The sequence below is a fragment of the Oryctolagus cuniculus genome, chromosome 12 (assembly GCF_051225735.1).
Source record: "Oryctolagus cuniculus isolate XC-2025 breed Fujian yellow rabbit chromosome 12, ASM5122573v1, whole genome shotgun sequence".
NCBI classification, from domain to species: domain Eukaryota; kingdom Metazoa; phylum Chordata; class Mammalia; order Lagomorpha; family Leporidae; genus Oryctolagus; species Oryctolagus cuniculus.
Window position 1 is genome coordinate 77145700 of NC_142878.1, and position 25375 is coordinate 77171074.

General features: G+C 38.9%; 1 protein-coding gene across 1 annotated transcript in view; it reads left to right on the top strand.

Annotated features, from left to right (window-relative positions):
- UNC13C (unc-13 homolog C) overlaps positions 1 to 25375 on the top strand; it is a 645143-nt gene that overhangs the window by 296022 nt on the left and 323746 nt on the right. Inside the window, exon 13 of the mRNA XM_017348010.4 lies at positions 16548 to 16704. Coding sequence (XP_017203499.3) covers positions 16548 to 16704 — 157 coding nt within the window. The remainder of the gene's footprint in view (positions 1 to 16547; positions 16705 to 25375) is intronic.

Below are 25375 nucleotides of genomic sequence, written 5' to 3' on the forward strand. Positions count from 1 at the left end.
AACCAACGGCAAAGGAAGAACTTTCTCTCTGTCTCTCTCACTGTCCACTCTGCCTGTAAAAAAAAAAAAAAAAAAAAAAAAAAAAAAAAAAAAAAACCTGGAAATTCAAACATGAAACATGGTCTCCCACATGGGTGGCAGGAACCATCAGTGCAGCCTCCCTGGATCTCCATTAACAGGAAAGTGGGATCCAGAGCCAGAACTAGGATGCATGCGGGCATCTTAACTAACCTCTTAACCGGTAGACCAAATACCTGCCCCTATAAATATTTTTTTAAAGCCTGCTCATTATTTAATAGCTTTGTATATAAGTTTTTTGTACAATTAACCTTGGTGCAATTTTTGAAGAAACAGATATATTGCTGGATAATCCAGTAACTCCCGAAAGAAAAATTACTACCAATATAGATACATCCTCTTCATTTGCTATTTGTTGATAGTCATTAGTTGTTGGAACTTAGTTGACTTTCTAGCAAAATACACATCTACCCTTTTTAGATTGATATGTTTGTTAATTATAATCTAGAATTATGTTTAAGAGAGAAAATTAAATGAAACAACCTAGAAGTATACTTGAATTCTGTTCAAGGATTTACAAATTGAAATCTTGAAAAGGAGTCATATTTTTCATTATTATCTTACAAGAAGTTCTGAGCACATGAAAAAGCTCATTACATATTTATAATTAAACAAATCAGAATCAGAAGTTGTGTATCAGAATTACCTTTATTCTCAACCTTTGCCGTATCTCTGGATTTCAAAAGGTTTTCAGAGGGGCAAAGCAAACAAAGAGAGAATGAAAAGTTTAATTAAGCTGATAAAGATAACTATTTCACCATTTTATTGTATGTAATTATTTTAAAGCACACCACATTGATCATTTCTAATCATTTGGAAAGTTTCAAAACACTAACATTTTTCTATTAGCTGTTGAAATGAGCTTTGAGAGATAGTATTGATCATACTTTCAGAGTGACACTTTCTGCAATTGAACTGTAGCTTGAGTCCTAACCTGTTGTTGGCTAATAATAAAACTAGGAAAAAAATAAAGGAAAAAACAGTTTATAAGTAAACCTATTTTCAAATTTAAGCTGGTTGACTAGTGAATCAATATTGTTTTTTTTTTTTTAAGATTTTTATTTATTTATTTGACAGGTAGAGTTACAGACAGTGAGAGGGAGAGACAGACAGAAAAATCTTCTGTCTGTTGGTTCACTCCCCAGATGGCCACAACGGCCGGTGCTGTGCCGATCGGAAGCCAGGAGCCAGGCGCTTCTTCCTGGTCTCCCATGTGGGTGCAGGGGCCCAAGCATTTGGGCCATCTTCTACTGCTTTCCCAGGCCATAGCAGAGAGCTGGACTGGAGGAGGGGCAGCCAGGACTAGAACTGGTGCCCATATGGGATGCCATTCCTCAGGCAGAGGATTAACCTGCTGCGCCATGGTGCCAGCCCCATCAATGTTGTTCTATTGTTTCCAAACCATGCTTCAGGGGGCCACAAAATAAAATCCCTAGAAAAACACCAAAGCACTGCCCAACAACAAACAAACCAAACACAGAAAGTGATATTGTAAACTTAGCTCAGAATTACTTCATTTTTTTTAAAAAGCACAAAATAAAGGTGTTCAGCTTCCATCTAGAATTGATGTCCTGTCTGTATAGTGGTGACACTTGGGAAAACGGGAAAGGACAAAACTGCTTCATGCTCGTGGGCTTTCCTACACACCGTTGCAACAGACGCAGATCTCAAATTGCAGCTTCTTTTGATGTTTAAAGACCCTGTATATTTAGCCAAAACCAAACTTCATAACCTTCCTCCTGTTCACAATCCCTTTGTTTCATTCAAGCACATTCCTATTTTTTTGAAGATGGTTTTGGAAAAGAAATAAGTAAGGTGAGCTGTACATTAAGTCAGAGTCTGGTAGGACCGTATTACATTTTTCTCTCATGTATTTCTCATCATATGAAGAAGAGCTGAATCTGTTTTGCTGGTAAATAACCTGAACATTAAGACTCAGCTTCCGAATCCTCTAAGACTCTTCATACTTACTATAAATGCATTCCCTTGTCACCACAGAGAATTTTCTTAAGAGGGCACAATTGATTAGATGCATCTGTTATATAAAAAGGTATCCTTTATTCTGGACCATTATAAGAAAGAAAGGGATTACAGTTTTGTTGTTGGAACAAGTATTTGATCAAGGACCTGACGAATTTGTTCCCATGTGGCAAATGCAGCCATCCATCTAACATAAATCAATTTTCTAATTCGTGACAGTAAGAATGATAGTCTGTTCCCTTTTTCAAAGGAGAAGGCCATTTCATATATTTTATATTGTGAGGTCACTCGGAGAGAATGGTTATGGCATGAGAATTTGGGGAGTCCTTGATTCTTTTCAACTGTTTATGCTAACATAGATGTTCCTACTAATATTCTGATAGATGCTCTTCACCTTCCAACACATCCTGGGAACTGCATGTCACCCCTCAAGGATTAAGTCATCTTTGGGAGGTGATTTCTATCAAGGAAATGCCTTTATACTAAATGGTTAATTAGTATTTTATTATGAAATGAAGCCCAAGTTTTCTTACAAAATTTGAGGTTCTCTTAGACTCTTGCTGTCATCCATAATATTTAATGAGCAAGGCATTAGACCATTGCTTTTGACCTTGGCATGCTTAAAAAACAACCTGTTTTTTGAGCATAGACCGTGTTAATCTAGTTTATATTGAACTAGCATTGTTAGGACATGTGTATTTTAAAGCCACCAATACATTTTAGCTGTTTATATTTTTTTCTAAAGTGGATACCACTTCACTGAATCATTTGTGCATTTGAGAAATACATATCGAGGGTCCACCTTGTGCCCAAACTGTTCTAGGCACAGCGGATTAAACAGTGGTCAGGAGAGCAATATCTAGTCTCATGGAGCCCACATTCTAGAAGATGAAATTTATTAAGAAAATAGACCTTTCCTGAGTATCCCATGTAAGGATTTACTATGTCTTAGTCTATAAAGGCTGCTAAGACAATATACCATAAACTAGGTACCTTATGAACAGCAGAAATTTATTCCCTATAGTTCTGGAATTGCAAAGTCTGAGATGAAGGTGCTGGCTGATTCGGTGTTTGGTGAGGACTCCTCTCCTGATGTACAGACATCGTGTTTTTGCTGTGTCCTCACTGGGCTGCAGGGGTATGAGATCTCTTTAATAAGGACACTTAAGATTCCACTCCTGAGGGCTCCGCCATCATGACCTAAGCACCTCTCACAGTCAATATCTCCTAATCCCATAAACTTGATGCTTAAGGCTCAACAGAGGAATTTTGCGCAGACACAACATTCAGAACACAGTACAGGGCAATGGAGACACAGCAATGAGTCATAATTCTTGTCCCCAGTGAGCTCCTATTTTAAGGGGAGTAGGGAGAAGTTTAATGCTAACAAAACAGTGGTAATTGAGGTATGCGCGTGTGCTGTAAGAGCTTAGAGCTGGTGTAGCCAGATCCAAGAATGGAGAGTAGAAGGCATAGAGGAGAGGGCAGTGTGCAGCCCCGTTCTTGCTTGCTCTTTGACTTTTGTCACTTCTCTAAGCCCTGTGACTTCCAATGCTCCAAACCTCCATAAATAGACTCCAGCAATTCAAAATATCTTATGAGAAGTGGTGATGTTTTTGGGAGAGGGAGAAGTGGCCCTTAAATGTTTGAGTCTCTCTTCAGTGATAGGCATGAATTAAGTATTTATTGATTACTGAAATACATGCTGATTTCAATTTGGTGCCTAGATGTGATTAATATAGTTTTAGAGTATTTCTAGCATCAGGAATGCAGATCATCTTTCATTTGCCTCGACTCACTCAAATCTCTACAAAGGATTTAAGAATTACAGTGTCTTTTAGGGAATTCTTTCCAATCATCTTGCTCTTCACTAAAAACAATTTTTTTTAATCTTTGGAGTCAAAAGCATGTCTTTTCTTTTTTTAAAATTTTTATTAATTAATTTATTTTGACAGGCAGAGTTAGACAGTGAGATAGAGAGACAGAGAGAAAGGTCTTCCTTTTTCCATTGGTTCACCCCCAAAGTGGCCACTGAGGCCGCTATGGTCGGCGCTGCGCTGATGCGAAGCCAGGAGCCAGGTGCTTCTCCTGGTCTCCCATGCGAGTGCAGGGCCCAGGGACCTGGGCCATCCTCCACTGCACTCCCGGGTCACAGCAGAGAGCTGGTCTGGAAGAGGAGTAACCGGGACAGAATCTATCGCCCCAACCAGGACTAGAACCTGGGGTGCTGGCGCCTCAGGTGGAAGATTAACCTCATGAGCCACGACACCGGCCAAGGCATGTCTTTTCCATGAAAACCAGAGGTTAGGTGTGATCATGAAAGCTGTCCATGAAACAGCATCTAAGTTAGATGATTATTTTAATTTTTCTCATCCTGGTGCTTATGCAACAATATCAAGTAAAATGAATTTAGATGTGTTATTTGAGATACACATGACTGCCTAATGTTTTGCTAATAGTTTTGTGAGAATGGTCAGTAAATGTAGTGGTTTTTTCAGCTGAAAACATGCTAGTAACTATCCCATTATGTACATTTTTAAAATATTTTATTTTATATATTGACAGATAATATTATACTTGTTTATTATACAGAACAAGCTGTTTCAAATAATTATATAATGTACAATGACTAAATCTAGCAAATTAACGTATGTATTACCTCATATGGGTATAATGTCTGTTGTGAGAATACTTAGCATCCAATGTGTAGCATTTTCAAGAATACATTATGTTGTCATTAGCTGTGGTTACCATGTTGTGGAATAGGTCTCCTGACATTAATCCTCTTAACCAGCTGGCAGTTAGTATCCTTTTATCCATATCTTCCTAACACCCCCCCCGCCAATCTCTCTTTAGTTATGTGAGACCAACTTATTAGGTTCTAAATATGAGAAAGATCATGTGGCATTTGTTTTTCTGTGTCTGGCTTATTTCACTTAACATGGGGTCCTCCAGATTCATCCCTGGTGTCAACAATGACAGAATTACTCTACTTTTGTGGCTAAGTAGTACTCCACTGTACACACACACCACATTTACTTTATCTTCTCATCCATCAGCAGAGACCTAGGTTGATCCCTGATTTTGACTTTTGTGAATAGTACTGCATTAAACATGGGAATACAGATATTTCTTCAGTGTACTGAATTCATTTCTTTTGGGTAGATACCTAGTAGTGGGATTGATAAATTATATCATAGTTCAATTTTTAACTTTTTTATAACTCTGCAGACTGTTTGTCACAATGCTGTACAAATTTACATTCCCACCATCAACAGTGTGCAAGGATTCCCTTTTCTCCATATCTTCATCAACATTCATGTCATTTATTTATTTATTTATGAGTCAGATATAAGGAAGGAAGGAGAAAAAGAGTGTCCATGATCTGGTTTGCTCCCGAGTTGCTTGATAGGCAGGGCTGGGCTGAGGCTGAAGGTAGATAACAAGAATTCAATCCAGGTCTCCCTACTGGGTGACAGGAACCCAACTACTTGAGCTGTCACTGTTGATTCCCAGGGCCTGCAGTAGTCAGAAACTACAGTCAAAACCAGAACCAGGAATAAAGCCAGGCAGTGTGATGCAGGATGCGGGTATCCTAACTGCTAAGCTAAATGCTTTGACTTTTACACAGTAGCCATTGGAACTAGAGTGAGACAGTATCTTATGGTGGATTTAATATGCATTTCCCTGATGATGATTAGCAATGTCAAACATTTTTTTTTTTTCATTAACCTATTAGCCTTTTGTTTGTCTCATTTTGATAAATACCTATTCAGGGCCTTTGCTCATTTTTAGTCAGGTTGTTTTGTTGTTGTTGAATTGTTTGCCTTACATATTGTGGATATTATCCCTTATCAGTTGTATAGCTTGAAAACATTTTCTTTCATTTTGTATGTTGTATGTTCACTTATTGATAACTTTCTTTGCTATGTAGATATCTTTTAGTTTGATGTACATAATATCATGTATCCTTTTTCACTCTTGGAGTTAAATCAAGAAAACCGAGCCCAGACCAATATCATGGGACCTTCCTATTCTGTTTTCTCCTGGTAGTTTCATAGTTTTGGGACTTATGGCATTTAGCTATGTTGAGGTTCTAAATTCCTTCTTCTGCAGGTGCTGCCCAGTATTCTCAGCACCATTTATTGTTGACATGGTCCTTTCCTCATTGTGTGTTCTTGGCCTCTCTGTGCAGAATCAACTGGATGTAAATGCATGGATTTATTCTGGACTCTCAGTTCTGTTTCATTAGTCTGTGTGTCTGTTTTTAAGCTAGAACTATGCTTCATTATTCACAGTTTAAGCATTATCATTTTGAAATTTGTTACTCCAGCTTTGTCTGTGGAACTGAAATTCCATTTGTTAAATCATTTTGACATTAGCCTCATTTACTTGTGAAAGTGAAGTTAACTGCTTTTAACATTATTCATCCATTGTTTTTAATCATGCCTTTGGGGGGAAATGTTAAATATTTCCAGAGTTTGCAGTAGCACTTTATGACCTAATTTGTTGAAGGGCTACTTAAAAAAATGTTTATTTATTTATCTTTATCTGCTTGAAGGAGATACACACACACATGCACATATGTACATATATATGTATGTATATGATGTGTATGTATGTATATTATCCATCCATTGATTTACTTCTCAAATGCCCACAATAATCAGGGCTGGGCCAGGAGCCCAGAACTCTATCTGAGTCTCTCATCTGGGATAAGGGCCCAAGAAGTTGAGCCATCATCTTCTGTCTTCCATGGTGCAGCAACAGGAAGTTCGATCAGAAGCAGAGCAGCTGGGGCTTGATCCAGCACACTGATATGGGATGCTGTCATTGCAAGTAGTGTTTTAACTGGCTACACCAACATGTTCACTAAAGGGCTGTTTTTAAAGGAGTGTTTTTCAGCAGAGGTATACTCAGACATTTTATATTGCTGATTGTGTTTTTTTATCCTGAAAATAATTTCTGTAGTACTGGAATTGTTGCTTTCATCAAAGATGGTTAGAAATGAGAGAAAGTTTGCCTTGGCTGTAACCATACATAGAGAGAAGGTGCACTCAAACTCTGGCACTGCAACATGGGATGCCAGCATTACAAGCTGCAGTTTTAGCTGCTGCACCACAATGCTGGCCCCCATATGGTGCGCTTATTAAAAGTTCAACATACGTTTTGTAAATCACGAAAATGTATAGCTTCAACTGTAGATAACACTGTGATCCTTCAGTTTAATTCCTCCTCTTTTTTGGGGGGTGGGTGAGCATATGTTTGTTCTGGCTATCTAAGTACTTGTGTGTGTCTGTAAGATGATGATATAAAAGATGTTTGCATCTTGCTTGTTTTGGCTACTCACAGGCTTTCTGCACATTCCTATTTGCTGACCAACTACCTGGGTACTGTCATTATCTACATGCAGGCCTTAATCGGAAAGGCAAGCCCAGAAAAATTTTCTACATCTTGTATTTTTTTTTCAAATGAGCCTTCTTTTGGACTAGGGAAAATAATTCATCTGCTTTTGTTGAAGGGTTCTCTAAGTGTAAAAGCCGATTTTTTTTTCTGAGAAATATGAACAACCTGCTAATTTTATTTTGCAAGAAGAACATAAAATATTACATGTAAACCCCAGGGCTTACTCTTCTTAGTGTTCTTCTGGCCTTCTCTTCTAACCAGCCTCGTATCCCACTGCCCATTCTGTATCACACAAGCTGTATTGCAGTATTGGGTTGCATGCTCTTTAAAGGATATAGATTGGGAGCTGTGGGAAATGACAAAGAGCTTTACTGCCTCAGGAGGCTGTTACCATGGAACAGGGATTGATTGACAGCCTTCTTGGGAAGCAGGCTAGGCCCCAGATCATTGATCTGGAGACGTACATGTATGGAGGATGATTCCTAGACATATTTTCCTGTTCCTCTTTAGTCAGGTCAATGTTTTAAGAGGTTAGATACCAGTCAATCACTGAGTATTTCTCATTCCAGCAAGCTGACCTGTAGTGAGGGAAACTTCTTCCCAGATACTTGGGGAATGTTTGATTGGTGCCCAGATATCAAGTACTGCTGTGATTACACATCTTTTTTTGTTTGTTTGTTTCTGGAAAATTTCTGTGAGAGGCTTAAAGGGATGAATCATGAATAACTATCTTCTGCACATCAACTCCAGAAATCAACTCAGTTAAATTTAATCCAAAACTACAACGTCTTCCTCAGTTCTTCAAGGTGAATACAAGTTTAATGTTCTGGAAAAATTAAAATACTACTAGTAGCATACCAGTTCTAGGTGGAACACGGTTAGCCTTCAAAGTAGCCATTGTCTGTGTGAACTGCTATGTGCTTCAGTGAAATGCTCAGAGAGTGCTGGGATGCTTTGATAAATTGTACTCAAGGTAACCAAGCGTATATTCTGTAATCTCTAACTCTGCCTAAGTACTTTTGGCTCATGTTACTTTAATAGTTTCATTAAGGAACAGTCATTAGGCAATTCCTATATACAGGAAAACACTGTGTTACATATGGGTTGGATAAGACTACAACAAAGCAGGAACAAAATGCAATATAGCAGAAATAGAAACACAAGTAATATGCACCATTGAAAATAGAGGGAGGAGAGCCAAAGCAAGTTACATCAGGATGTCTAAGAGGTGTTTGCACTCGAGTGTTGTTCATTGCATCATCATTCGAATAGCCAAGCTGTGAAGTCAACCTTAGTGTCTATCAACAGAAAAATGGGTAAAGAAAACATGGTCTATACTTCACAGTGGATATTATGGATCCTTAAAAAAGAAGGAAACCATGCTATTTGCAACATTATGATTGAAGCTGGGGGATATGTTCAGTGAAATAAACCAAGCACAGGAAAACAGATACCACATGAGCTCACTCAAATGTGGACTCTCAAAATGTTCATCTCACAGAACTGGAGAATGCAATGGTGGCTATCAGAGCTGTGTGGGAGGGGTGGGTTGGTCAAAGGATATAAAATTTCAGTTATTAATCAGGAGGCATAAATTCAAGAGGCCCACTCCAGGCATGACATTATAGTAAATGACAGTGTATTCTATTCTTGACAATAGTCAACAGAGTAAATTTTACATCTTCTCATCATAAAGGATGTGAAGAAATATATAAGTTAATTAGCTTGGATTAATTATTTCACAGTGTAGTCTAGTTCAAAAAGGTTGTGGAAAATGAATGAAAAGCTAAGATTGGTTTGGTACAAAGATTTTGAATCCAAGCATAAAAGTAATATTCAGGATGTTCATCAAATTGCATGTTTTAGAAAATTATGCATGGATTTCAAAAATTTTTTGCACCGAAATAAATTTAATTCTATTTTCCATGAATACTTGAGGAATATTTAAAAATGCTGCACATAATAGATGCACAGTAATTTTTGTTAATTAGAAATACATAAATTATTTTTAAAGCTTTCTCTTTAAAAAAGAAGACAGTAGGAGAAGAAAGGCGCTAGTTGTTATGACACATCTCTAAACTTACATGTCTGAACTCAAATTCTTGAGCATATTACTTTAAATTAGGGGAAAGGAAAGGAAATAAAATGTTTAATTTCAAAAAAAGTGTCAGAATTCAGAAACATTGAAGAAAGAAACCAAAACAAAAGAGGCCATTAATTTAAAGAAAAACAACTTTAGTGCCTAGAATTACCTAGTTCACCTGGTGGGGTGATGATGATGATGGTGGTGGTGGTGGTGGTGAAGATTATGTGGCAAAGCAGCAGTTTTCCTACCTGTTTTTCATATTTCTAGAGGTCATAATAATTCTTCTGCTATAACATAGTCAAAATCAAGTTTAAAATTAGTTCCCTAGTACAATCAAGTATTGCAGAAGTATTTAAGTTTTTATATTTTGGAGTTCAGAAAGAGACAGTTTGATCCTATGATTTGGAGATTATCTTAAAGTACTATTTTTTCTCCTTCTCACTGTGGAATGTAAAGTGTTTATCCATGTGGCAAGCAAGGCAGAAGTGTCACTTTTCACTTCTCACCTCATAATTTCGTCTCTCTTTTCTTTTTGGCTTCCAATACCTACTTATTTGAATCCACATTTATCCCACTTCAGAGTCATCTTTCCAGGTTCATATTATAATTCTACATTCCTCTTCAAAAATCTCAGACTTCCATATGTAAAAGTCAAAACTGCTCAGCTAGATACCAGTCGACTGGCTTTAACCAAGGTCGGCCTCATGCACTTCCTAATGTTCATCTAATTTCCGCTTAGTGCAAGTTCCTGTCACTCCACGATCACTGACCTTGCTGAGGTCACAATGATTTGTACCTATCAAGTCCAGTAACCTCTGTCTTTACATTATAAGACTCTCACTGCACTTAAGAGTATCCATCATCCTTTCCCCCTGCAAACCTCCTAGGCCCGTCATTTCTGGATTGCTGATTCCCAACTTCCACTTAACTCTCTCGTTTTTTATTTGGTCCCAGTCATAGATGCTGCGACCACCATTTCCTTCTATATTGATGCTTCTCTGTTTCCATTCTCTAACATCTACACTCTGCATAGTCTCCCTGAATGATCTTATCCTTTCTCATAGTTTCCTATGGTTCTTGATGATTATCCCACATCTAAGTGTACAGTTTAGCTCTCCAGTAACCAATAACATACCTACATGGAAGCTCTCTTCAAGCACCTTAAGCTTCAATTCAACAGAATCTTCAAAGTACCTTCAAATTACTTTCTGCTTGTAAGTTTGAAACTCACTTGGCAGAGGCACTATTCATCCAATCACCCAAACTATAAATTTGGAACTCAACCTGTCCATTTCCCCATACCACATTCCTTATCAAATTACAAGTCCTGACAGTTTTTCCTCTTAACATTGATCAAATCTGTTACATCTTCTTTGTCTCCACACTGCTGGCTTAGCTAAGATATTTATCATCCCTTCACTTCCTAGCCTCCTAACTGGACTCTATTTTACTCTTAGCTTTCTTAAATCCATCCTCCTAAAAGCTTCTCCTGTGCAAATTAATCAAAGTCCAGACTGCTGTCTGACTTCCTACTCCATACAGACAAACTCAAGTTCCTGGGGATCATTTTTTTTTTTAATTTATATTCATACATTTTGAGATTTGATTATTGTTTATAGACCTAGTCTATACTCTTGAGGAATAGTGGTTTTTCTACCTCCTACTTGTTGAATTCTTCACGTAGTAGAGGGCTAAGGTTGTGATTAAAGTAAATTGAAAGCATGTCATTGCCGGCGCTGCGGCTCACTAGGCTAATCCTCCACCTTGCGGCGCCAGCACACCAGGTTCTAGTCCCGGTCGGGGCGCCGGATTCTGTCCCGGTTGCCCCTCTTCCAGGCCAGCTCTCTGCTGTGGCCAGGGAGTGCAGTGGAGGATGGCCCAAGTGCTTGGGCCCTGCACCCCATGGGAGACCAGGAGAAGCACCTGGCTCCTGCCATCGGATCAGCGCAGTGCGCCGGCCACGGCGGCCATTGGAGGGTGAACCAACGACAAAAGGAAGACCTTTCTCTCTGTCTCTCTCTCTCTCACTGCCCACTCTGCCTGTCAAAAACCAAAAAAAAAAAAAAAAAAAAAGCATGTCATTGTAAAATTAAATTAAAAGACAAAAAAGACAAATAAGAAAGAAAGGGAGAGGGGATATGAGAGTGAGGGAGGCAAAGAGGGTAGCCTTTATATATGAAAAACATGAAACTTGTTTCGTTCATATATAAATAATTTTTAAAAAGATTTTGAGCTTTGTTTTTTACCCAAAGGGATAGTTCCAGGTTACATAACATGGCACAAGTGTACGAGACTGTGCATGCTCCCCGCCTCCTCTCTGGCCATTCCAGGTCTGGGATGTTCTCCTAGAAAAGTGGGCTTTACCAAGCTGAAATTGCTAGTGTTCCCCATACATGTTATGACTCTTTTTTTCTTTCCATTGGGTTTTGATCTGTTAAAATTTACTTATTTATTTAAAAGGTAGAGTTAGAGATATGAAAGATAGAGTTCTTCTATCCACTGGTTTACTCTTCAAATAACCCCAGTGGGTCAGGCAGGGCCAGGCCTAAGCCATGAGCCTAGGAGTACAACCAGGTCACTCACAGGAGTGGCGGGGGTCCAAAGACCTGGGCCATGTTGCATTGCTTTCCCAGGAGCTGGATTGGAAGTGGAGCAGCTGAGACTTGAACTGGTGCCCATATTGGACACCAGTGTTGCAGGTGGTGACATAACCCACTGAGCCACAACCCTGGCCGCAGGTCTTGATTTCTAACTATCTGATTTCTCTGTAGTACATTCTTTTTTAAAAAACACGTATTTAATTTTTATTTGAAAGGCAAAATTACAGAAAGGGAAACACACACACAGAAAGAGAGAGAAGAGAGAGAGAGAGAGAGAGAGAGGTCTTCCATCCGTTGGTTCATTTCTCAAATGGCTGCAGTAGCCAGAACTGTTAGGCTCATCTGAAGCCAGGAGTTTCTTTTAGGTCTCTCATGTGGTTGCAGAAGCCCAGCGTCTTGGACTATCATCCACTGCTTTCTCAGGCCAAAGTGGAGAGCTGGATTGAAAGTGGAGCAGCTGGGACTCGAACTGACACCTGTATTGAATGCTGGCACTGCAGGTGGTGCTTTCACCCACTACACCACAATGCTGGCTCCTGGAGTGCATTCTTTATTGGTCAGGGATATCAAGCCCTACTTGGCTCTGCTGTCTCTTACTCATCCATTAATTCTTAGTCCAATCTCACTTCAAGACAACTCTCCTGACCCTCCAGACTGGGTCATTATACACAAATACTGACTGGTATGTCTCATAACTCCAGTAAGTTTCATGCCTTTCTTGTGATTGTATTAAATACATCATGTGATTTATTCCCCCATTAATCCAGCTGTAGATTCATTACTGCATACACATAGCCTAATTCTTGCACAGCCTCATAATGAAGACATATTCAATAAATATTTGTTGACCCAAATCCTAGGGACACTGAGCTCTTCACTCCTTCCACATCATTACATAAATTCCCGTCATCTAGGCCTTGGCTCAGACATTTCCCTCTGATGTCTTTTCACTCACAGTGGACTCAGCTGTGACTTGCAGCTCAGCCCTGTACCTCCAGGCCTCACGCCTCTATCCTATAGCCCATCCAAGCCTTTTTGCTACCTTGGGATAGCACTTGCTGCTGGGTGACAAGGTAGGGTTTAATGTGTGTGCAGCTTTTTTTATATAAGCAATGTGTTTTAATCAACTCCATATCCCTAGCTCAAAAAGCACTACCAGAAATACAGTAAATGCATGATCAATGAAGGAAGAGGGCTCAGACAAGAAGTCTTTAATAGTCAAAGAGAGAGAACTAAAGATTAGACAGCAGAAAACCCTGCAATTCTATTCTAATCAATTCAGCTTTTGTAAGACAGCGATTATTCATGATTACAATTGAGCTGTTACTTGAATTCATTTTTTTTAGGGAAATGTTTAAAGTATGAACAGGAGCTTGAATTCAGTGTTTGTCAATATTTTCCCAATTTTTCTATGAATAATTTATATTATTAATGATAATGCATAGAAAAGATAATATTAAAATAGAAAACTCAAAATTATATCTATTTAGATGGCTTTGCCTATATTGTCCATAAATACTCATATATAATCTATAAATTATTTGTTGATATTATAATGTTGGTTGTGAAGCATTGCTGTGACAAAATTTCTTAGGGTATTTACATGCTCTCAATGCATATTAAAATAACATAAATAAATGGCATTTATATAAAATGCATAATAAACATAATTTCTTAGAACATTTACATCTTCTCTCTATATAAGTATATATTATATAATAAATATATAAATAAATTGAATTTATATCTCCTATGTAGAAATTTATATATATATACACACATTTAAAATATATATTTAAAAATAGAATGTTCATAGATGTTTAGTGTTTTATACTATATATATTTAAAAACTATAGTACGATGTGTGCATCTATATTTTAAATACTTTTAAGATATGTATTTATAATATTACAGACATGTATATATGTATTCAAAATATGTAGATATGTATTAAAATATAATATGTATACAATTCTATCTTTCAACTTAAACAGTTTTATACTTTTCTTCAGTAAGGATTCTGTGACATTTCATTGCAATCAAACTGCCATGCTTCTGTGGAAGTTATGGTTAAAATAAAGCCCAGCATCATTTTTAAAACACAATAGGGGGCCCATGCTGTGGCAGAGCAGATAAAGCCATCACCTGCAGTGCTGGCATCCCATATGGGCACCAGTTCAAGTCTCAGCTGCTCCACTTCTGATCTAGCTCTCTGCTAAGTCCTAGGAAAGCAGTAGAAGATGGCCTTGGGCCCCTGCACCCACGTAGGAGACCTGGAAGAAGCTCCTGGCTCCTGGCTTTGGAATGGCACAGCTTCAGCCATTGCAGCCATCTGGGGAGTGAACCAGCAATGGAAGACCTCTCTCTCTCCTCTTCTCTCTCTCTCTCTCTCTCTCTCTCTTTCTCTGCCTCTGCCTCTTTGTAATTCTACCTTTCAAATAAATAAATAAAATCTTTTAAAAAATAAGAATAAAAATACATAAAAACACAATAAAGTTCTGAGTTCACAATAACAAATAGCAGCATTAAATGAAAAAATACCATATACTTAAAAATTTTAAAAATAGTGTTTAAAAAATTTGCTTAACCAACTAAAAGTGTAAAATAAACAGCTTGGTTTTGATAATTGTGGCTCTTATATCACATCTATTTTCATCTCAAATGCCTTATCAGTAAGAACCAACCTTCACTGATTATGTCATTTGCAACATAAATCTCTTTCACTTAGAAGTTACACAGTGAGTGCTTTAGATAGTGTATTCCCAGTTTTCTCCGTTATTGATGCTTGAAGTAATCCCTAATCTGCTGCTGCCATCTTACCCAGACCCCATGAATCAAAGGATGGCAGCTAAATGAAGTAAACACTGAGAAACACAGATGTCTTGTGAACAACACACCAATGCTTTTGTAAACCCAAGGAAATTGATGATCCAATCTCATGACCTCCAGTATCTCTTTAAATAGACAAAACTGGCTCAGAGTTGCTACATTTCTAGTCATTTTCTTAATGGTTTAATTTAACAACTGCCTATGATGCTTTATCTCTCCCCTACCTGATCCCAAGCATGTATATTTTCCTTTTGCCATCTCCCATATCCTTGTTTTCAGGAATTACAGATTCTGCAACTCTTGACCTGTGATTTAATTCTAAGATATCTAATTATGTACAAATTTTAAAAAGAAATCTAATGGCATAGCTTAATTTTTAAATTTCTAGTTAAATAAAGTCTGTGTTCTTAGTGTTATTTATAATGTTAAAACATATTAAAGTCAAAATATGTGTTATTTAATTTAAAAGGCAATCAATGATAATCCAATTTTGGCATAAAATTACCTTAGTCAAGTCTTGCTCGTGGCATAAAGTGTTACTCATGAACTCAAAACTCGGTTAAAAATTATAATCTGCGTTGATTGGCCACTATCATTACATAAGAAGCAGCTACGATTTTTCAAGGCTACCATTCATTTATTTTAGGAGTGCCTCTCAAGGTATTTGTGTAGATTGTGTGTTTGTGTTCAGTAAAGTGAAATTCAGAATCAGCAAGTCAGAGGATAAATTACTAAGATATGAGAACATAATTGGATTGGTTACATACTGAAAATTTCTTTTCTCCATGAATATTTTATCATTCACTTTTATCATGAGTCATTCCTTCAGTTTCCACATCTTTTGTGGTAATTCAAATGAAACAGTTTTCCTTGAAAGAAGTAACAGAATTGAACACTTGATGCTTTTGATGGCTATAAGTGATACTATTATTCAAGGTTTAAAAGGAATGGTCTTGCAGCACAAAGCCAGTATAATTCAATCCATCCTCACCATTCATCTGTTTGCCTAATTAAATCCTATCTGTAATAAAGTGCTTAAGAAACAGATTTATTAATGGAAGATCTTCCTTTCTAAAGACCTCAGAAACTGAACTCAAGACAGGTTGGCTTGTTTAGTTAACGTGTCATAACGGGAGGGCCTCTTGCTTTGTCACCAGGGGTAGGGGAATGCAAGTGCAAAAGAACCTTCTGGTTGGAATATGGGATTTCAGGAACAGAGATAGGAGGGGCAGGCTGGAGGAGAGAGGGAGCCCCCGGTGTCATTGCTTCTGGCTGTGCTGAATTCCAGAGGACATTGTACTCTGGAGTGTGCACACACACCCGCACAGCTGAAAGGAATTGGACAGAACCCTGTGGCAAATCACATTCTAATTAAGCCACTTCACATTTCTGAATGAGAGATTTTCAAAAGGCTGAAATCGTTTTCTCTTTGAATTAGAGATCTTGGGAGTTTTCTGTCCTGTCCATTGATGTAGTTGAAAAATTAACTGCTGATGTTAGAAGACGTGCTGTTCTGTGAATTAATTAGCTTCTGTTTTAAAAACACTTTATGTTCTTTTGTCCTGCAGGCACTTTTCATGTCTGTCTTCTAAATACATGTGTCCCGGTGTCCCTGCCGTCATGAGCACTTTGCTTGCTAATATAAATGCTTTCTACGCTCACACAACAGTCTCAACTAATGTACAGGTTTCTGCCTCAGATAGATTCGCCGCCACCAACTTTGGTGTAAGTATCATTTTTGGACTTTGAAATTCCTAGGAACGTATAGGACTTCATTTACAAGTAGCCTTGCACTCAAGATATTCTTTAAAGAAATTTTTTTTATTTTTTTTTATTTTTATTTTTTGACAGGCAGAGTGGACAGTGAGAGAGAGAGAGACAGAGAGAAAGGTCTTCCTTTGCCATTGGTTCACACTCCAATGGCGGCCGCGGCCGGCGCACCGCGCTGATCCGAAGGCAGGAGCCAGGTGCTTCTCCTGGTCTCCCATGGGGTGCAGGGCCCAAGCACCTGGGCCATCCTCCACTGCACTCCCGGGCCACAGCAGAGAGCTGGCCTGGAAGAGGGGCAACCGGGACAGAATCCAGCGCCCCGACCGGGACTAGAACCCGGTGTGCTGGCGCCGCAAGGCGGAGGATTAGCCTAGTGAGCCGCGGCGCCGGCCTCAAGATATTCTTGAATCTTATTGCTGAAGGGACGTCTTACAAAATATCTGTTCGTATACTTGGCTACGGTTCAAACTTCATTTGAAACACCTACCTTCAGTGAAATTTTATTTGATAGTAGGACTCCTTATTAGAATTGATCTAAATCTTATTTATGCCATTGTGTCAGTTTCATTTTTGTTTGTAAAACAACCCATTAAAAAAAAAAAGAATTGAATCCCCATGTCTGAAAGGATCTTTCTAATTGAGGGAAACATACATTTTTAAAGAGAGTACTGGGGCTCTATAGGGAATCTATCATGTGTGCAAACTTGGGATTCATTCTTCCAGATTCCCCAGTTTTAGAAACAGTTCTCTGGTATCTATGTGTTTGCTTTTTCTGACAACTGTGGGCTCACTGTATACTTCCTGTTGGTGTCAAAAACAATAGCTATATAAAGAGCCTGAAGGAATCATCTGTGCTTCATTAAGGCTGTCCACTTGAAGTATTCAGACATCATTACACATGAAAGGGGAAATGCAAGACTGTGTCTGCTGTACCTGCCAATAGAACTCATTCTCTATAAGTATAACGAAATTGAAATTAGTAAGAATGGAAATAGGATATAAACTAAGAGCAAACTCTGTAAATTGGTGAGAATTCAAATTAAGCCAGAGTTAGTGGTAATAAATTAAAAAGCATAGATTCTAGACCTTTCAAGGGCATAAAATCAACATAATCAGTAGCACTTGGTTTCTGTGGGGAGGTAGACATTGAGGAAAGAAGAAAAATGCCTGGAAAACCGCAAGAATTTTAACCAGGAAAACTGGATGTGCAGCACTGATATCCAAGAATCCAGTGATATAGTATTTTTTTAATTCTCTGTTTTTTTTTTTTTTTTTGGGGGGGGTGGGAACTAAGCTCCATTTTAGGGATGCGATTTCCGTGGCACCAGTTATTTTTGGCAATGCAGTTCCAAATTAGTTCACTGATTAGATTTTGTTATTGAATCTGTTGTTAGAAATCGAATTTTGAAGTATGTGTCATAAAATAGAAACAATCAACACACAGAAAATAAAAAGGCAAAAACCCAATAGAGAAAATATGTTTCTGTGATTATTCTGTTTCTGTCCTTTTTATCTAAAAAGGAGAAGGCATATAGGTGTGCGAGGTGAGCTGCGATGAATAAAAGGAAGAAATAATTGAGATTTAGTGACAAATCAAGTGAATTCCAGTAACAAAGAACACTCTGAATTGAGAGTTTGAGGTTTGAGTTTTTATTCAAATGTAGCAAAAGTCAGTTCAATTATCCAAACCTTTCTTTCTGGACCTGCTATATAAAGATAGTAATTCGTGCTCTAACTTGTTTCTCAAATTTATGATGAACATTAAATAAGATAAAAGATGGGAAGCCAGTTTGTAAAAATTGAAAGTGCTGTAATTATATAAGGTGTAAGGATTTTTTTCTCTCCTGTCCCACTGCAGTGTCACCACTATTATCATCAGCTCCTTATATTTTATATATTGGCTCTATAGGAGCTGGGACCAAAGAACTTTCCCTAGCCAGCTCAACAAAATACTATTACGACCAAATATCAGATCATAGAACAGGTTTTTTTTTTTTTTTTTTATAAAAACTTCATCTTGGTAACAATACTCGTTTGGGAATTTTCCCCATAACATAAAGCATTCTGTTACGAAATTGTTTTGCTTCCAATATTTTGCCTGCCTACACTGTGGGGAATAAGCCAAACTTGTGGAACACTGAGAGAGAAGACGGGGTTATGTGATTAATATCTTCCATAAAAGCTACCTGGAGGAAAATTAGATAACATGTCCCTTTACTTCATGCAGACCGGAAGAGGAGAAAGCGGTTTGATTAAGTACATCTCAGTGTTTCAGTGCAACAGGGCTATAAAAACTTTATTTTATAAATCAAATATCTTCTTATAGAATAGGGTCAAAATAATAAAACATTTCTGCTAACTACATCTTGACAAACTGCTGATTTGATATGTGATTTTGACTATTTTTCTCTCCTGAAAATACTACAACTTGCTGATTCCACTAACTACAAAGTATACTGTCACCCACCTCCTCTTTGGAGACCCAAGTTTTTATTTATCTGAGTACGGAAGCTGAGATTGTCACCTGGAGCCCAGTGACAGCTATAGTGTCCATCCTTTCCTCTTCTCCAAGGTATAAACCAGTCCCTCTGAGTCTCAAACAATAAAACAGGTGGAAAAAGACGTCCTACCTATGACAACTGTAAAACAAACCTGCAAGAAAACTATTACACTTATAAATTCAAGTCTTTTTGTCTAAATGTTAGTTGAAGTCATGTTGTAAATGAAAAATGCTCAAAAATAAACCAACAGGGACAGAAGCTTCCTTGTAGGCAAGAGAGACAAGCAAAGTTTACTGAATAAAATGGCTGGATGAACTGGATGAAAATGGTAACAAAGATGTGATATGAGAGGTATAGCTAACAGCTTTTGAAAAATAGGAGTCTAAAGCATTATCGACTGTTGTAAAATGTTTATGTAAGGCAGTCAAAGAAATGAACAACTCGGATTTTTTAGAATGATTATTCAGTGAAGCAGTTGATAACTCCTGACTGCAAGGTGTCCGGCGTGTAACAAATCTTCCCAGGCCAATGAATCAATTAATTCACAGGCTTTTATTGGGGTTCTGCTCCCGGGCGAGGTTCCCCCGTCCCAATAGAGCAACAGAGCGGGGGTGGCCAGGGAAGTCGCGGGTCAGAGATTGGGAGAGCTCCTTTTATAGATTCAGGGCAGGGGGGTTAAAGGTTGAGGTGGGTCTGATCCTCATTGGTTGACCTTTAGGCACCCACAGGGACCTTGACAAGGACTTTTTTCCCTGGAAGTAGGCCTCTCCATTCCCAGAAGTGTAGGCCTTCCCTCCTTGTGAACCCCAAAGCTACCACTGACTTCATGGGATTATTCAAGGAATGATAGAGATGAACAGTTGTGTCAGCTAAGGTTCATTTGTTCACTAAAATATAATCAAATTTTTAAAGAAGAGTTTTTTTCATGACAAATGTCCCTGATTAAATGTGGAGGAATAGTTGTCCTCACAAAGAATTCTAAGCTTCTGATAGAGAAGTGGAGACCATACCCCGTTTCCTTAAGTGTCTCTATGATTGTCTGCAAGGACCAGGCATGCTTTAATTACAAAACAAGGACTACAGTGTGGGTGTATGAAGTAGAGGAGGGTGGTAATGGTTTGGATAAGCTACTGAAGAGAACGCTAAGAAGAATGTTTCGGAGCCACACGAAAGAATTCCTACTAAATCTGAGGGTAACATTTGATGTTGGGCACCATAAATTTGGTGTCACATATTTCATGGGCTTGTGAAATTTTTGTCAGAGTTTGTCAGCATTTTGATGTGGATATAGTAAGATATGTGACAGATGGTTATATTGGCTCCAAGCTGAAATGTTGCAGGAAAAAAAAAAAAGGGCAGTGAAAGGCTAAGGAAATTTGGATACAGAAGATATTGTGAAGACAAAAGTTGAAGCGATTTGTCATGGGCTGTCTATTTGATAAGTGGCACCACAAGCAAGCTTCCTGAATAAGAGAGGAGAGCAGCAGGGTGAAGGAAAGGGATGTCCTATGCATTAGTTAACATTTCAAAGGTGGATGTCTTGGGCCTTAGATGAACTTTGGAAGTAGATTGTTGAAAATTGGCTGTAAAACAGTAGTAGGCTACAATTGGCTCATACTTACTCATAAGAACTAATTTCTAAATTTTTAAGATTATTGAAAGTAAGCTGTTAAACGCAGCCATCCTTGAAGTTGGACATATTGAGCATATTTACATCATGGAAATTGGTAAAGGCTAAAATCAAAGCTTTTTGCTTTCAGAGAGCCAGTTTACCAGCACCCCACTGAGGGTAAATGTTGTTTGGAGCTAAGATCAAAGCATTGTGTTGGAGAAAATGTCTCCATGGGTATTGAAGAAACCCCCAGGTAGATCAGGGCTTGAAAAGGAAGAAAACTCCATGAGGTGAGGGTCAATATTTTAATTCTGGCTTGTCTTCAGAAATTTACTGAGTTATCTTAAGGTACACTTGTATAATACATTATTAATAAAAATAATGGTTAACTAGCTCTATTTTTTCCTAAGCATATACACATTCTCTTTGACAGTCAGTGCCAATCCAAGACAAATATGCCAATAAGTATTTCCTTTAAATTACATCTATTCTTGTATTTGTCTACATATTCATTCAGTATATTTGATACTTCATGTAAACTGCCTTGACATCTGAGGCTTTATTTCCTAATGGGATAATCATATAAATATGCAAAATCATCCTAAATCAATCCAAAATGGGGTGAATGTAAAAGGAGTTTTATAGTGTTTAAAAATGCTTTGACACTGAAGAGGAACAAAGGATTCTTTTTTATTTTTTTTGTTTTTTTTTTTTTTTTTAATTTAGTAAATATAAATTTCCAAAGTACAGTTCATGGATTATAATGGCTCCCTCACCCCCATAATTTCCCTCCCACTCGCACCCCTCCCATCTCCCGCTCCCTCTCCCATTCCATTCACATCAAGTGTGGGGAGCAACTCGGACTAGACTAAGTTACTGGAATTAAGACTTATTCTATGCATCTGCTCTCCCACAATATGGCGCTGAGAAGGGAAACAGCTTCTACACAGCTGCCTCCAGTTCAACCAATAAACTGTAGGACCTACTTCTGATTGGAGAAGAGCAGCGTACTCGGCGTGTGGGTAGCAGAGTTGGGATTGGCGGAAGAGGACTATAAAGGAGGAGAGAGACAACATGCACGAGGAACATCTAAGGGGAACATCTATCTGAAGGAACACCTGTGCAGCCCCCGAGAGAGCCGGCCGGCGGTGTGCCACTCCCCTGCGGAAGTGGGGAAAGTGGCCAGGGGGAACCGCCCTTCCACGGAGGTGGAAGGGACAGTAGCCAACCCGGGAAGAACCAGCAGCAAACCCGGGGAGGGCCGAGCAGACGAAAGAACAGCGCAGGGTCCTGTGTCGTTCCTCCACGAAGACGGGGAGCGACATAATGGTGCCGTGACTCGGATATGAAGCCTAGGCAGGGTTTAGTGTCGTTCCTCCATGAAGAGGGGGAGCGACAATCAAGATTCATTTTCAATTCTCTTTATATACAGAAGATCAATTTAGTATATATTAAGTAAAGATTTCATCAGTTTGCACCCACACAGAAACACAAAGTGTAAAATACTGTTTCAGTACTAGTTATAGCATTACTTCACATTGGACAACACATTAAGGACAGATCCCACATGAGAAGTAAGTGCACAGTGACTCCTGTTGTTGACTTAACAATTTGACACTCTTGTTTATGGCATCAGTAATCTCCCTAGGCTCTAGTCTTGAGTTGCCAAGGGTATGGAAGCCTTTTGAGTTTGCCGACTTGAATCTTATTCCGACAGGGTCATAGTCAAAGTGGAAGTTCTCTCCTCCCTTCAGAGAAAGGTACCTCCTTCTTTGATGGCCCCGGAACAAAGGATTCTTTTCAGAGACTCATGGCTGCTTTACAAAGAAGCAGTACTCTTCGGAATTACTGGTATTTCAGAGTCCAAGATGTAGTCAACAAACTACCATAGGCCTAGCACAATATTTGAGGAAAAACAAGGAAAAGTAAAAATGCAAAATAAGTTGAAAAAAGTGAGCAGATGGTGGCCTGCCTACTGAGTAGGGCTGAGAGAAGAAATGATGGACGTTTAAGAGAGGCTGGGTTCTTTGGGTAGCGTTGTTGCTGAACAACACCCCAGACTAGCTGGAGGTGTTGCTGTAGATCAAACCAGACCCACAAACCAGGTCTGCTTGCCCACTGTGCAGAGTCACTCACTAATGGAAGAAAGAAGGTATTCTTCGCAAAATGCAGAGCAAGGAGCTAGGTAGCTATTACTTAATTCCTGGGCTTCCCATATACTTAGAGATGCAGGTTCTTATAGGTTGGAATTGAGGCTGAGAGGTGTGGGGTCAGCTTGTATCCAGCTTCCTGGTTGGTCAATGGGACTTGTGATCTTTCTTGATTGGTTAGTGATGCTGTACTCTTCAGGGAATTTATGATGGCCAGGTGGGCTCCAGTCAGTGAATTTCTCTTGATAAAGGGCAGAAATTTTGATAAAGGAGAACTTAGGCTTAGAGAGAGCTAGACAAGAGACAGGTCTTTCTTTTACATTATAGGGGTTCGGTTTCAACTTGTTGAAGGCCTTTGAGACTAACTAAGATGTTTGGATTTCATTATTATTTATTTAGTTTTTGAAAGACAGAATGATAGGGAGACACACACACACCCAGAGAGAGAGAGAGAGAGAGAGAGAGAGAGATTCTATCCACTGATTCACTCTCCAGGGATGGGCCAGCCTGAAGCCAAGATCCTGAAACTCCATCTGAGTCTCCCGCAGGCATTTAAGGGGCCCAAGTACTTGCACCATCATCCACCTTTTTCTGAGGCGTGTTAACAGGGAGCTGAATTAGAAGCAGAGCAGCAGGGATTCCAATCAGTACCCTGATATGGTATGCAGGTGTCACAAGTGGTAGCTTAGCATGCTGTGCCACCACCCTGGATTTCATCGTTAAAGTAGAAGGCATAATCTTCAGCTTTCAATTTGGAACAATCAGTTTGTAGTGGAAATACTGCAGAGGGGAGAGAAAGAATGTGTGTGAGACAGGGTTAAGATGTAATTAATATAAAACATCCTAAGAAGGGTTAGATACTTAAACTATCACCCAGAGGGCCACAGGCAGGTCATTCCATAGTAATTCTCAGAATATAGCCAGTGGTCAATGTGACGTTCCCAGCATATTGAGTGTTTGAGTTACAATTTTGTTTTCGGTGATTAGATCATTAGTATTTACTGACATCTATCCAAGTTAGGCTCCTACTGTCTTACAGAGAATGGTGATAGAGGGACTGTCTGGGGATGGTATTTCAGAGGACTGGAGCCCAAGTCTTGAGGAAGCCTTTCCTGACATAAAACTGGCAAGATGCTTTTAGAAAGATTTACATATCAAAGGGGCTGAGAAAACTGTGCAATTACAAGCTCCTATAGAATTTCTCTAGGAAAAGAGAAGTCAGCACCTGAAGTCAGAAAGAAGCCTGTCTCAGGTTCAACTGAGGGGCTTCTGGCTTTCTGGGTGAGTGAACTCCAGCATGTCTGTACTTTTCATGATTTCTTATAAAGGACGTGTAACAAGACACTTTGAATCAATGGCATTTATATATCAGTTTGCCATTCAAAGCCTCACTGTAGTGGTATTTTATAATTTTATCACACCTTCACTGAATAGAGTGTCAGTCTTAAACTAGTAAGAAACAAACATATGTCCAATGTGATGACATGTTCACACTCATTGAATTATCAAAAAACCTCATCAAAATAACCTGTCTCCAAAACTTTTGTCTCTTCTTTTAATGTAATGTTTTTATTATGATCTGAGGAAAAAAGTTTCAGTTTGGGAGTTCAGCTCAGAATGATTTTTATCTTACACCTGAAACCTGTAGGAAAAGCTAAGGTCATGTGAATTCATAGCCAGGGGGAAAGCAGCCCTAAGGCTCAGCCATCATTAGCTCTGGTGAAACGCGCCCCTGCTGTGGGAGAGGGACAGCGGGAAAGAAAGGAATTAAAGAGAGAAGCTGAGGATAAAGCCAAAGTTCCCATGCCTTTTTCTTTTTTTTTTTTTTTTAAGATTTATTTTATTTATTTGAAAGACAGAGTTACAGAGAGAGGTAGAGAGAGAGAGAGAGGTCCTCCATCTGCTGGTTCACTCCCTAACTGGCTGCAACAGCCGGCACTGTGCTGATCCGAAGCCAGGAACCAGGAGCTTCCTCCAGGTCTCCCACATGGGTGCAGGGGCCCAAGCACTTGGATCATCCTCCACCACTTTCCCAGGCCATAGCAGAGAGCTGGATTGGAAGAGGACCAGCCGGGACTAGAACCAGTGCCCACATGGGATGCTGGCTTTACCCCATTGCGCCACAGCGCCGGACCCTCCATGCCCTTTTTTTTTTTTTTTTTTTTTTTTTTTTTTTTTTTACTGTAGCTTTACTTCTACAGTTCCCAGAATTCTGGAGAAAAGTTTTGAGAATGCACCTGTTCTCCCTCACCCAGTCTAAATCTCCTGTCTGTCCATGGGCCAAATTAGGCTCCTGTGAACCATAATCTAAAATTGCTTTGCTCCATTTTCAAATGTTGAGTGGAATTTTTAAAAATAGCAGG